This window comes from Cetorhinus maximus, chromosome 8 (assembly GCF_964194155.1).
Source record: "Cetorhinus maximus chromosome 8, sCetMax3.hap1.1, whole genome shotgun sequence".
NCBI lineage: Eukaryota > Metazoa > Chordata > Chondrichthyes > Lamniformes > Cetorhinidae > Cetorhinus > Cetorhinus maximus.
Genome location: NC_135886.1, coordinates 61,975,975 through 61,990,718, shown reverse-complemented (window position 1 = coordinate 61,990,718; position 14,744 = coordinate 61,975,975). Strand labels below are relative to the sequence as shown.

General features: G+C 43.9%; 1 protein-coding gene across 1 annotated transcript; it reads right to left on the bottom strand.

Moving 5' to 3' along the window:
- Positions 1-3,470: 3,470 nt before the first annotated feature.
- On the bottom strand, positions 3,471-14,208 carry LOC144683664 (proteolipid protein DM alpha). The gene is made up of 6 exons (XM_078546917.1): positions 14,028-14,208; positions 12,862-13,018; positions 9,986-10,154; positions 6,097-6,170; positions 5,359-5,424; positions 3,471-3,972 (listed from the first exon to the last, which is right to left on the bottom strand). The coding sequence occupies exons 1-6, from the start codon at positions 14,051-14,053 to the stop codon at positions 3,892-3,894; spliced, it is 573 nt and encodes a 190-aa protein (XP_078403043.1). The 5' UTR covers positions 14,054-14,208; the 3' UTR covers positions 3,471-3,891.
- Between the last annotated feature and the right edge of the window lie 536 nt (positions 14,209-14,744).

Below are 14,744 nucleotides of genomic sequence, written 5' to 3'. Positions count from 1 at the left end.
TGGGTTAACCAGGGATAGTGGGGAAGGACTGATGGGTGGAAAGTTGGATGATTGGGTGTGATGTAGAGAGGCGTGATGGGCAGCAGGTTGTGGGTTGGGAGAGGGGTATTGGGGGACAGCTTGGGTAGGGTTGACTGGAGAGGGGGAAGGTTGGGTGGGTTGAGTAGAGGAGGACAGGTTGAGCACAGGTCAGGTGGGTTGACTGGTGAGGCATGGGTAGGTTAGAGGTGATGGGAGAAGGGTATTTGGGGCCAGGTTGGCTGGGTTTACAGGGGGAGGGCAAGTTGCCTTGGTTCATCTCTTGTAAAATTGATGGGTGCAGGTCGCTTATGGGAGTGAGTGACACCCAGAACCCAAGACACTAGTGAGGGTCAACCCAAATGCATTTATTGACACTCTCACTTTAACTCCTCCTTCCCTGCTTCTATTTGAATTATACAAGTCTTGGCTGCCCTGCTTTTCCTTCTTGTGTTCATCTCCTTTCCATTTTACTTCCCTCAGCTGCTCCCAGTCTGTTGCCTTCTTCCTCCTTTATATTCCATACCCCTCGGGCACACTCCCATAATGACATATTCCACTGATAGATTTGAGTTACCTTTTCCCCTGATACTGTTCAATCTCAATAGAGTCTCATGATTTCTCCTTTGCTGGATGACCAATCCGAATGCTGGTGTAGCATTCGGTTGTTCTTCATTTGATTATGAGAGTCTGTTTACAATTGACGCTCACTGTGTTTGACTGGTTAAGCCTGGGTGTTGACTCAGGGAGAAATAAACAAGCTGTAGAAAGAGCTAAAGCTAGAACTGAAGCATGGGGTGGGCACTTTAAAGTGCCAAGCATAAAGCCTGTTACACATAGAAACTAGTCTCATCTCTGCATAGATCTGAGATATACAAAATATACAACAAAGTTTGAAGCTTTGGGAGATGCTTTACAGGATGGCAGGCTGATCATGAGCAGGTCCCACTCCAAACACTTGATCATGAAAACCAAGCTTGACACTCAATGCTGTACTGAGGAAGTGCTGCACTGTCAGAGGCGTTATCTTTCTGATGAGATGTTAGTGAGGCCATACTTGCTCTCTCAAGTGGATGTAAAAGATTGCCATGACCATTAGTGAAAGAACATCAGGTGAGATCTTCCCTGGCCAATAGCTATCCCTCAACCAACACAATTTCAAACTGATTATGCCGGTTTGTGGGAGTTTGCTGTCTGCACGTTGGCTGCTGTGTTTCCCATATTACCTCAAAAGTACTTCATTGGCTGTAAAGCACGTTGGAGGATTCTGAGACCAATTAAGGCACTATATAAATGCAAGTCTCTCTTTATTTTCCTTAAAGATACAATAATTTAATCTGCACCAGATCACCAAGGCTTTGATGATGTACAGCTGTTATAATTTCTACACAATGGAAACAGCTGGAACGTTACAGCCACCAATTCCTCTCATATCATGAGGTGATGTTTCCTATTCACCAAGGTGCAGGATGCTAAAGCCCAGCTTTAAATGGGGACACAGTCTTCAGTGAAAATTCAAATGTCACAGCAGATTACCGACAAGTCTCCAGCTGACGCAGCTCCTGGTTCTCCTTTGCTCGTAACTTCTCGCACAGCTTCATTTTGTTAGCTTCCTTAGTGTATGCCCAGTTAGCCGACAGGCAGAGTAGGAAGTTTATCTAGAAAGAAGTGTGGAGATGGAGGAGAATGGGCACTGGTACCTCCCACTTACAATCACAGACAGACACAAAGAAAGGGCAGGGGAGAGCGGAGACTTGCACAGAGAGAGGGGGGCTCAGATAGACATCAACACACACACACACACACACACACACATAGGTAACTTTGCACTCAGTAAGTTGAGGGGGTCTGGTAAATTTAACAATTTTGACATCAGGGACAAGTGCAAAGTTAACCACCTTCCACCTGGCTTGACCAACACAATCTCCTGCTGATACCACAGGAGGGCCTGACAGAGAGCAGGTGGGAGACCGTTGTGCCTTCACATGCTTCTGGTCCAGCCCAGCACAGCTCCACTCGCTGTTCTCGGAATGAAATTATTTGAATTCAGTCATTGAACCAGCACTGGGAGCACAGAAGAAAAAGCTGTAACCCATACAGCTATCCTAGTCCCATTGAGTGTGAACAAACATGTAACACAGTAAGGTTAGTATTCAGAAACCATTGAGTTTTATTTTGACCTATTGAGCCAGTGCCTTACACTGGAGATTGGGTTTGAACCTGTCCTGATGACACACAACACAAAGTGCTGCATCTGATAATGAATATAAGCTGACCAGGCAAAGACAGAGCACTTTCTAGAATTCCCTCTGCCACTTGTGATCAGATACAATGTAGGAAGTGACTAGAACACAGCTGGGCAACATGGTTCCGGAACAGCTACACTGTTCCATCAAACATTGAAAGCATGGGGTTAGATACAGAGTAAAGCTCTCTCTCCACTGTCCCCATCAAACACTCCCAGGACAGGTACAACACGGGGTTAGATACAGACTAAAGCTCTCTCTACACTGTCCCCATCAAACACTCCCAGGACAGGTACAACACGGGGTTAGATACAGACTAAAGCTCCCTCTACACTGTCCCCATCAAACACTCCCAGGACAGGTACAACACGGGGTTAGATACAGACTAAAGCTCCCTCTACACTGTCCCCATCAAACACTCCCAGGACAGGTACAGCACGGGGTTAGATACAGAGTAAAGCTCCCTCTACACTGTCCCCATCAAACATTCCCAGGACAGGTACAGCACAGGGTTAGATACAGAGTAAAACTCCCTCTACACTGTCCCCAAACATTCCCAGGACAGGTACAGCACGGGGTTAGATACAGACTAAAGCTCCCTCTACACTGTCCCCATCAAACACTCCCAGGGCAGGAAAGCATAGGGTTAGTTACAGACTAAAGCTCCCTCTACACTGTCCCCATCAAACACTCCCAGGACAGGTACAACACGGGGTTAGATACAGACTAAAGCTCCCTCTACACTGTCCCCATCAAACACTCCCAGGACAGGTACAGCACGGGGTTAGATACAGAGTAAAGCTCCCTCTACACTGTCCCCATCAAACATTCCCAGGACAGGTACAGCACAGGGTTAGATACAGAGTAAAACTCCCTCTACACTGTCCCCAAACATTCCCAGGACAGGTACAGCACGGGGTTAGATACAGAGTAAAGCTCCCTCTACACTGTCCCCATCAAACACTCCCAGGGCAGGAAAGCATAGGGTTAGTTACAGACTAAAGCTCCCTCTACACTGTCCCCATCAAACTAGATTTCACCCTCTCAAGACCAAACTGTGCCAGCCCCTTACCTCCAGAGATACTTGCCCTGCCCCTAAACTGCAGTATTGGTAAGTATTGGAGGATTCCCATTGATTGCTTGCATAGCGCATGCTATTATTAGCAGGACAATAGGAATAGGAACAGGATCATCCTCATCAGCTCATAGACTCCAACATCTTTATTTTCACAACTGGTGAACATGAAGCAGGTGCAAGCCAAAAACAGACTACTTTCAAAAGGTTATTTTTAAAAACAAAATTTCAAGCTCCGAGATTCTACAGAATCTATCTCCGCATCAGAAATGGGTTAAAATACTTAAGCTTATTTAATAACAAAACCAGCAGGTAAAGGCTTCCCTTGCATTATACCTGGACTCTTTACTCAACGTTACAGTTTATTTCAGTTTATTTGGAGGTTACGCGATGAAACCAGGGTCCATGTGCGACAAGGAGCAGCTGTTATTGGGAGCTTGGAGGGTGTGAGGAACCACAGCACAGTCCATGAAGTTTCCTGGAGCAAAGTTATGCAATAGAGGCAGAGGAGAAACACAGAGAGGGAAAGGGGGATGCAGTCTGTGCTTCAAGTTAGAATTTTGTGCAGCAATCATCCCGGCTCATAAACTTCAGGACAGCATAGTTATAGGTGGAGGACATCATGTAAGTAAGCTGAGAATGTGAGGGGTGACATGGTGGTGGGGGAGGGGGGAGAAAAAGATGAAGAGAAAACATTAATGTTTGTACAGTCAATGAAAGCCAAATGTGAATAATACAAAGACTTTGATCAACCACAATCATTCACCAATCATTCACCTATCATGCCCAGTATATTATGAATTTTGTCAATACATTTAAAAATTGGACATAAATTATTGCCACAAATCATGTGACCTTTGGCCTTTGAGCTACAGACAATACCAATTCTCAAGCAAATACCTAATTAAGCATGGGTATTCACAGCATCCGGGGAATTCACACATCTCCGATTAAGGATGAACTAACACAAAAGACTATAGAATTTCCAAACTGCCTGACTCTCTGTTGCATACTGAACAAAAAGGAAGATCAAAACTCAACTGATGGCAGATAGAAGTGAATGGCCCCTATCACAATTCCATTGTATCATGATGACTATCTCAAACCCTCAGAGGTGTTAACCCACAATACAGAATGTGGAATCAACATGAACACACCTTTTTGGAAAAAAGGACTTGAACTTGTAAAGTCGCATAATGATGTTGTCTTTGTATTCTTAGAGAATCAGCTAGAAGCTGTTTGTAGGCAGTTCCACAAAAGTCATCAAGCCATCAGTTCAACCAGACTGTAAACCAGATTCGGAAACAAGCTGCGAGATATCAGGCAGCCAAACCAAGTAGCCTGTTCAAGTTAAAGTTCACCTGAGAATCAACCTCCTAGCTACAACCTGCTGTGAATACTTCACTTTTCAAGAATCTCACTTCAACGTTAAAGCATTAAATCCTTTCAAGAAATCAGGCCTGCCACATGGGAGACCAGAGATTATAAACCAGAGACTGAGATAACTGTAATTGGTCAAAGTGTATGACCTTTATCCATATCCAGTCTTTGTGTATGTGAGTGTGTATATGAGAATAATGTGTCTGATGTCATGTTCAATTCGGGGTAAATGAGAGAGAATAAATAATCCTCTGTAGTTTTAAACTCTCAAACTTGCTGCTGGATTATTTGATTAGGGTACACTCCCAAAAGAGGTAAAAAAGAAAAGGCACACCTCTTTCTATACAAAACATGCTAATCACAGGCAGTAAGAGAGTACACACATTGTGACACACCCTCCTCTAGTTTGAAACAGGATATCAAACTTTGGTGCGGAGCACTGGGATCAGGCTGGTACACTTATATATAAGCATGCGTGCCTGGGTACATGCACGTGCACGTTCTTGCTATATTTTGTGATCTATCCCTTTTTGTTAAGGTAGCTGAAAGTGTCTCAGTTTTAAAATGACATTCATCCTTTGTGCACATGCAACAAAATTCACTCAGTGTCCCCCATGAGGCTTCATATTGTTAACTTACCAAGGCAATGACTGTGGCTGCAGCTCCCGCAAATGTTGCAATGAACAAATGGTAGGTCAGTTCAAACTGTAACAAAGACCCAGAATTACAGGTTAAAGGAATTCAACATGGTAAAGGGTCAAAATACAAATCAGGCAAATATCTAAAGGCTTCCTCCATCCATCCATTCAGGTGGTTCTGGTACTGCAGTACACCCTGGAGAAAGATTTCTTCTGCTCCTCAAACTGTGAATTCATTGCGATCCACAGGCATTGGTCTTTAATCAGCACCTGATCCCAGTGGGAATGGTTGACTTGTGTATATATTGAGTAGAATAAAGTCATTTGACAATGATTGACAAAATACAGGGGGTATAGCTCCCTTCATACTGTCCCCTCAAACACTTCCAGGATAGGTATAGCACAGGTTGGATACAGAGTAAAGCTCCCTCTACACTGTCCCCATCAAACACGCCCAGGGCAGGTACAGCATGGAGTTAGATACAGAGTAAAGCTCTCTCTACACAGTCCCCATCAAACACTCCCAGAGCAGATACAGCGTTGGAGGTTAGGTTGGGCGTAACAAGGAGCCATTCATGCACCAGCAGGGCATTCCTATTGCCTTTTAAGTTGCAAGCCTAAAATTAAGGACATGAGAGTGAATGAATGCACGGGTTTGGTTCCTCTGTTGCAAGCTTGTGGTGTCAGCTTGTGTGGTGAATGAGTGAAAAATTTGAAATGATGTGGACTGACCACTTACCTCGGAGGCATTACAAACAGCTGTTAAATTGAGGCCGCAGACCTTCCCCGGATTGGCATTCCATGGCAGGATCCCTGAAACAGCAGTCAAGGAAATGGGATGAGTTCCAGCAAAAATACACAAGACACAAGTCCATGACAATTTTAGATAGCGATACAGAGTTGTTGAATTTCTCTTCCATTGGCTGTAATACAAATCAGCTCACCAGCAGAACCCAACTGGATTCAACCCAGAAAGTTCCCTGAACATTGGAACAGGAATAAATCATTCAGCCCCTCAAGCCAATATTCAATCAGATCATGGCTGATCTGTGCCTCGATTCCATTTACCTGCCATTGCACCATACCACTTATCCAAATATCTAACAATCACAGTCTTGAAAATTTCAGTTGACCCCAACATCCACTGTCTTTTCAGGGAATAAATGTTCGATAAGAATGTAAGAAACAGTAGCAGTCGGGCCATACAGCCCCTTTGAGCAGGCTCCACCATTCAAAAGCTCATGATCTTCAACCTCAATTATACTTTCCCAGCCTATTGTCATATTCCTCAATTTCTTAAGTGTCCAATAATCCGAATAGAATTATAGAATGGTTACAGCATAGGAGGCCATTCAGTCCTGTCCATATTGACTCTCTGCAAGTGCAACTCATCTGGCCCCCTCTCCCTTCCTTTTTCCCTCTCTACAGAAAATTATCCAATTCTCTTTTGAAAGCCACAGTGGAATCTGCCTCCAGCATGCTGTGTGTTCCAGATCCTAACCCCTCACTGCACAAAAAGATTTTCCTCATGTCACCATTGCTTCTTTGGCTGATGATCTTCAATCCATGCCCTCTTCTTCTCAATCCTTCCACCAACAGGAACAATTTCTCCCTATCTACCCTGTCCAGGTTACTCTGTCATGATTTTAAACACCTCTAACAAAATCTCCTCTTCATCTTCTCTTCTCCATGCAGAAGAAACCCAGCTTCTCCCATCTATTCATGTAACTGAAGTTAATCAGCTAGTTACTGGAACCATTCTTGTGAATCTTCTCTGCACTCTCTCTAATGTCTTCACCTCTTTCCTAAAGTGTGGTGCCCAGAACTGGGCACAATGTTCCAGTTGAGGCTGAACCAGTGTTTTATACAAGTTTAACATAACTTCCTATTGATAAAGTCCAGGGTCTCGTATGCTTTCTCAACCTATCCTGCCACCTTCAGTTATTTTGTTCACATATACCCCCAGGTCCCTCTGCTTCCGCACCCCCTTTAGAAATGTATCCTTTATTTTATATTGCCTCTCCTCACTCTTTGACCAAAATGAAATCACTTCACACTCTCTGCATTAAATTTCATCTGTCATTTATTGAGCCATCCCAACAGCCCATGCAATTCCTGAAGATTATTACTTCTCTCCTCACAGTTTACAATACTCATCCACAAATCTTGAAATTGTGCCCCACACATGCCCAAGTCTAGGTCAAGAAAGCAGGGGTCCCAATACAAATCACCAGAAAACTCCACCACAAAACTTCCTCCAGTCCAAAAAACAACCTACAAACTACTGTCTGTTTCCTGTCATTCAGCTAATTTTGTATCCATGCTGCCACTGTATTTTAATCCATGGGCTCTAGCTTTGCTGACAAGCCCCTTATGTGGAACTTTATCAAATGCTTTTTGGAAGTCCATGTGCATCACATCAACCTCATTATCCTCTTAAACACACTGTTACCTCATTTAAAAAAATTCCAACAAGTTCGTGAAGCACACTGTGCCCTTCAAAAAGGTGCTAACTTTCCTTAAGCAATCCATATTTTCCCAGGTGTCTGTTATTTTTGTCCCAAATTATCTTCTCTAAAAACTTTCCCACCACCGAGGTCAAACTGGCTGATCTGTAGTTGCTGGGTTTATTCTTACACCCTTTTTTTGAATAATGGTGCAACATTTGCAATTCTACAGCCTTCTGCCACCACCCCAGTATCTAAGCAGGAGTGCAAGATTATGGATGGTATCTCTGCAACTTCCATCCTTAATTTCCTCAGTGTCCTTCAATGCATACCATCCGGTCCCAGTGACTTACCAAATTTAAGTACAGCCAGCCTATTGGCTTGTTTTTCAGCTAGTGCAAACACGATTGGCCAAGTGACCTCTTCCTGTGCCATTAACTTTCTACGATTCTATGATTCCACCTCTTTTTAGCAAACTTTAGCCCATCCACTATCTCATCCTCTTTCACTATGACTTGGAGAGCATTTTCTTCCTTGGTAAAGACAAATGCAAAGTACTCATTCAGTACCTCAGCCATGTCCTCTGCATAAATTTTCTTTTTGATCCCTAATCAGCCCCACCTCTCCTTTTACCACCTTTTCACTACTTATATACCTATAGAAGACTTTAGGATTTCCTTTTATGTTAGCTACCAATCTGTTCTCATACTCTCTCTTAGTTTCTCATTTGTATTTCAATTCCCCTCAAACCTTCTACATTCAGCCTGGTGCTTAATTGCATTATCCACCTGACAGCTGTCAGCTGCACCCTTTTTCTGCTTTATCTTACTCTCTGTCTCTTTCACCTTTCAGTGAGCTCTGGATTTGTCTGTCCTTGTTTTCCACTTCATTGGAATGTGCCATGACTGTATCTGAACTATTTCCTCTTTAAAGGCAGCTCATTGTTCATCTCCCATTTTGCTCGTCAACATTTCATTCAATCTATTTGAGCCAGATCCATTCTCACCCCATTCAAATTGGCCCTCCCCCAATTAATTATTTTTACTCTGGATTGCTCCTTGTCCTTTTCCATAACCAACCTCAACCTTATGATACTATACTCAATGATAGAACATCCATAACCCTCTGAGGTGGGGAATTCCAAAGGTCCACTGCTGCCTAACTGAGGAGATTTCTCCTCATCTTAGACCTTAATGACCGATTCTTTGTCCTGAGATCATGACTCCTGTAGTAAGGTTGTATGTTGCCTGGAGGTCTACAGGCTTGTATGATTGAACAATAGCTGTTTATTAATAACACATAACTATACATACATACAGGATACAGTCCTGAGATGCTATTTTCATGCCAACTTCTGTCAAGCTCACTACACTCTACCACTCCCATGTGACTCTCTACATCATAATGTGGGTGGTACTGTTTCCCTAGGCCCACATTAACCCTGACAGTCTCAAGCATACTAATACTACAACTTCGAGTTCTAGACTCCCCAGCTGGGCAGGGGAGGGGGGGTGGCAGGGGGAGGAGTGGGCCGGTGGGGGAGCCTCTCAGCATTCACCCTGCTCAACCCTCTAAGAATTTTATATGCTGCAATGGGGTCACCTGTCCTTCTTTTAAACTCAAGAGTGTATGGGCCCATTCCAATCAATCCCTCTTGATAGGACAACATTCTCACCCAGGAATCAAGCTACTGATCCTCCACTGTATCCCATCTAAGGAATAGGAAAGGAAACCAAAACGGTACACAGTATTCCGGGTGCAGTCTCACTAAAACCCTCTATAATTGTAGCGAGAGTTCCCTATTCTTATCACACTACCCATGACCACCTTTCTGTCTCCCACTCTAACACATTCTTTTCCAGGACAATGATGCAATAGATCCCCTCACCTCCCTCAATCATTCCTCCTTGTATAATCATTAGGCCTTTAAAATCAAAGCTCATCATCTGGCTCCAGATTCTTGATTAGGACCACCCTTTCAACCCTGTGGTCAATCCTGATGTCATCCAACATTGTGACCCCTAGCTCTTCCCCTTGTGACATCATGTACTCTGGCGCCTTCCCCCTGGGAGTATCTTGTACTGTGGCTGTTGGAGCCATGGGACAAGTGTCAAAGTGCGTGTGGAAAAAGAAAACCAGAATAACTTAAGAAGTTTTACCGAAGATTGAAAAGTGCCATACCGTACTGCCGGGCATCCACACAGACATCATCGAAGCCTGTATTATTATCCGTCACATATTTGATCGTTTGGCATGTGGACCACATGGTGTAGTAAATATAGACTGGCAACGCAGAGAAGGCAAAAACTCCCATCCAGGTCACACCCAGGACATAGGTCAGGAAGATGAACTGGAAGAGGGGGAGGAAAGGTCAGTGAGAAAAGCAAGGTGTAATGATTACATGAGAGGGAGAGAGAGAGAGAGAGAGAGAGAGAGAGAGGGAAAGAGAGGATTACATCGGCACATAATATAATTTGCTCCGCTTATAGTGGGCATGTTGGTGCCCAAGGAATTGTCCCATGTGATAGCTAGTATAATCTGACAGCTGGGATCCCGGAGGTAGTAGGCAACCTGGTGAGGAACAAGAGATTTAGCTACAATCACAGAGGGAGCCTTCATTCTCTGTCTTCCCATTTACTATCTGCTTATCATAGTGCTGTTCCTCAATGTCTTGTGTACTCAGACTCTACATTCTCAATAAGCCCAGGGACCATCCAAGGGGTATTCAGACTGTGATAGGGACAGACAGAAGGGGTGAGTTAAATGAGCAGAGCTCGTACTCTCATCTCTGTCACTGGGACATTAAATGGTTAAAATGGGTAGGCCTCTCTGCACCCCAATACAGGATGGTGTGATTGGGACTAGAAACAAAGATACCAACAGCTGCTTGGCTTCCCCAAAATAGTCACTGTGTTTAAAACAGTTTAAGTTTGGAACCTTTGTAATTGACTTCTATGGATGGCAAATGGTCAGCACCATTTGTCCAATACATGCAGCTGGGTATTGGAAGTGGCAGAGTTTGTACAGAAATCAATGGGAAGAGTGGGGCAGCTGACACAGATGAAGCAGCTAGGGAGGTGGGCAAAAACAGAAAGAGCAAATTAGTAGAAGGTTGAAACTCGACAAATGAAAGCTACCATACATTGGCAGCAACAATGGGTTACTTTTGATCCTAGAGGAAGAGCAGCAGTGAAAATGATTGGAGCTTGTTGATAGTGGAGTGAATTCTTATCAAACTAGGTCATTGGACAGCAATAATCAAACTGAACATTGAATGGGTCAGTGAGTGCAAGTTGATGGCATCATTGTAAAACTGCACTATCCTGAACAGACCATTGTTTCGCTACAACTTGCATTTATACAGCACCTTTAATATAGTAACACATTCCAAGTCACTTCACGGGGGTGTATCCAGTCACAAATTGAAACTGGGTCACATATAGATATTGAGACAAATAGTCAAGAACTTGCTCAAAGAGACAGGTTTTAAGGAATGTCTTAAAAGGATGAGAGAGCTGGAGAGGTTTAGAGAGGGAATTCCAGAGCTAGCGACTGTAGCTTAAGGTCTGGCGCACATAGGGTTAATGTGGGACTGATGTGGCCCGTAGTGATGTAAGAGAACACATCACCCACACCTAGGGGTCACTGTGGTGCTGGACAGAGCCACGTGCAGACCCAAGCATGGAGACAGCTCCTAGCTTATACCTTTCATTGTATATTTGTAAATAGTTAATAAAGACTTACAGTTCGCCTGCTAAAGGCTACGAAGACTTCATCAAGCCTACCGAGATGTAATCAATACCCCACAACAGGGACTAATCAGCTGAAGGCACGGCCGCCAATGATGGAGCAAAGGAAAACGAGGGATAGACCAGAGGCCAGAGTTGGAGAAACAGAGCACTTGGAGGGTTATGGTTGCTGGAGGTGACAGAGATATGAAAGGGAGATATCATGGAGGGATTTAAACATGAGGAAGAGAATTTTACACTGAAAATGTTGGACATGGGAGCCAATATAAGTTAGTGACAGCTGTGGCTCAGATTGTAGCACTCTCCCCTCTTGGATCACAAGGTTCCAGGTTCAAGTCCTGCTCCAGGGATTGAAACAAAAATCCAGGCTGATCCTCCTGCGCAGTACTGAGCGAGATGCTGGCTTTCAAATGTGGTGTTAAAACAAGCCCCATCTGCCTGGTCAGCCAAGTGTAAAAAGTGCCATGGTATTACTTTGAAGAAGAGCAGGGGAGTTCTCCCTGGCCAATGTTACTCCCTCAACCAACATCACCAAAGTAGATAATCTGATCATGATCTCATTGCTGTGTGTGGAAATTTGCTTAGTGCAAATTGGCTGCCACGTTTCCTACATTACAACAGTAACAGCACTTCAACAAGTGCTTCATTAGTTGTAAATGAGATGTCCAGTGGCTATAAAAGGCGCTATATAAATACAAAAGTATTTTTAATGGAGATAGTTGGTGATATTTTGGATATCAACATGCTGGGGAATCTTCAGCCCAGGAAGGCAATGCAGAGCAGGTCACTGATCACTGGATGAATTATAGGGGATGAATGCATTAAATACAGCATTTCAGCCTTGAAACAAGCTGTCTGATATAGGAAGAGGTTAATGTGGAGGACTACAATACTTGTCACCTTATACTGGAGCAGGAGAACAAATTATAACAGAGGAAAGCAAAGTTCTCGGCAAAGGTCAGAAAGATTGTGGGAGCTTGCTGTGCGCAAATTAGCATTTTGCACATTACAACAGTGACTACAATTCAAAAGTTTTTCATTGGCTGTGTATTGCATTCGAACACCCATGGTCATGAGAGGCAACTTGGAAATGCAAGTTCTCATTTGCTGATGTTTTATTCGGGATGGGTCACCTAAAATGGACTGAATGGCATACCATTGTTAGCTATCTCATGAGCTGAGGGCAGGAAAAACATAAATGCACTGTGTTGGAGGAAGAAGGGAGTGTGCCCAGACCAATTAGCTGTGAACAGAGATCAGCATTCAGATTCCAGACTCTTCTACATGGTGCAGGCTCGAGTTACTTACAGTTGCACTGACACATCTGCCACACATGGTGGTCCTGAATTCCCCGAAGAGGGATCTGACGGCACTAGTGGTGTAGAAGCCCTCAGCCAGGAGCAGCACCCCATACAGGAAGAAGAACGATGCAGTCCCATAGATAATGTACTGGAACACCTGGATTCTGGAAGCAGCAGGAAGAACAGCTGATGTAAGAGATTCACAGCTTCAACACCTCCCTCACGCACACTCCCCACAAGAGGGCAGATCAAGACAGCGCAAAACATTCAAGCACTGTTTGCAGCAGATTTTCCTACTACACTCTACACACAGACACCAATAGGGGAAAATAGGAACAAGTGGAGGCCATCAGTCCCTTGAGTCTGTTCTGTAATTCAGTTAGATTGTGGCTGATTAGCAGCCCACTTTTGCTACTTATCTGTTACCCGTTCACAACAAATTAATAGATTTTTGTTAGGTAAGGGTTCTACCTTTCTACCAGCCTGTGTGAGAAAAAGTGCTTCCTGATTACCTTACCAAGTGGGCAAGCTCCAATTTTAAGATTATATGCCCTCATTCTTAATTCCCCTACTAGAGGAACTGATTCCTCTCTACCTACCTTCCTGAATCTTAAAAACGTCTCAATCAGACCACCCCTAAATCATCTAAATTCAGGCCAATACAAACCTAGTCTATGCAATCAGGCCTCATAATTTAACCCTCTAAGCCCTGATATCATTCTGGTGAATCTACGCTACACCCACTCCAAGGCCAATATATCCCTCCTGAGGTGTGTGGTGCCCAGAACTGAACACAGTTATTCCAGATGGGGTCTAAACAGAGTTCGGTACAACTGAAGCATCACTTCCATCGCTTTGAGCCAATACTTAATTAACCTTTTTGATTGCTTTTTGCACCTGTCCACTGAATTTTAATTATTCCTGTATTTGGTGTCCAAAATCTTGTTCCTATATTCTCGCCATTTAGAAAGTGTCAGCTTTATCTTTCTTAGGTCCCAAGTGAATGATTTCACATTTGTCCACACTGAACTCCATCTGCCAGTTTTTCCCTCACTTGCTACCTGTTGGTGTCCCTTGGCAACTTTCTGCTCCCATCTACTTAAATGTTCCTCTTAATTTACTATCAGGCACAAAGTAGGGCAAGACAGAAGAGAAGGATGTTGAGGTACTTACACATTTGCCAGGACAGCATAGTCCATAAAGTCATTGGAGAAGTAAAGCTCAATGAGTCTCTCAGTCCCGGTCAGAGCCTCATGGCCACAGCCACAGAAAAGGGCCACTCCCACAAAACACAGGATGGTCGCAATGAGAGAGGCATAGGGAACTCCCCTGAGGCATCTCACACAACACTCCGAACAACCTGTAGGGAAAATGAATGACTGAGATAATACAAATCTGCCCCTCAACTCCCCCATTACCACACTCCACCCCTCCCCTCATTCCATTACCTCACCCCTTTCCATTTACCACTCTGCTCTCCAAAACAGTGAAGGTCTCAGAATCAGGTTCACGTAATTTTTCTTTTTCCCAGCATACAGAAATATACCTTGTGTGTGCACGGAGTGATTGACTGCATGTCTGTGCGTGTGCGTAAATGTGGGTGCAGGCAGATTCAGGATCAGGTAGCTTCTAAGACTGAACGGCTTCTAGATCACTGCCTAAGGTTGTAGAGAGGGTAGCAAAAGAAAGCTGTGCCCTGGGGCAATGAATGAGTGTGAGGGAAGAAGATACAGAAAAATGGAGTGGGAGAATTTCCTCAAGAATTGCGAGAGTAAACACTTCAGACTCATTATAGAATTTTTCTCGATCAGTATGTAGAGGAACCAACTCAGGAACAGGCTATTTTAGATCTGGTGTTGTCCAGTAAGAAAGGGCTAATTAATAACCTTG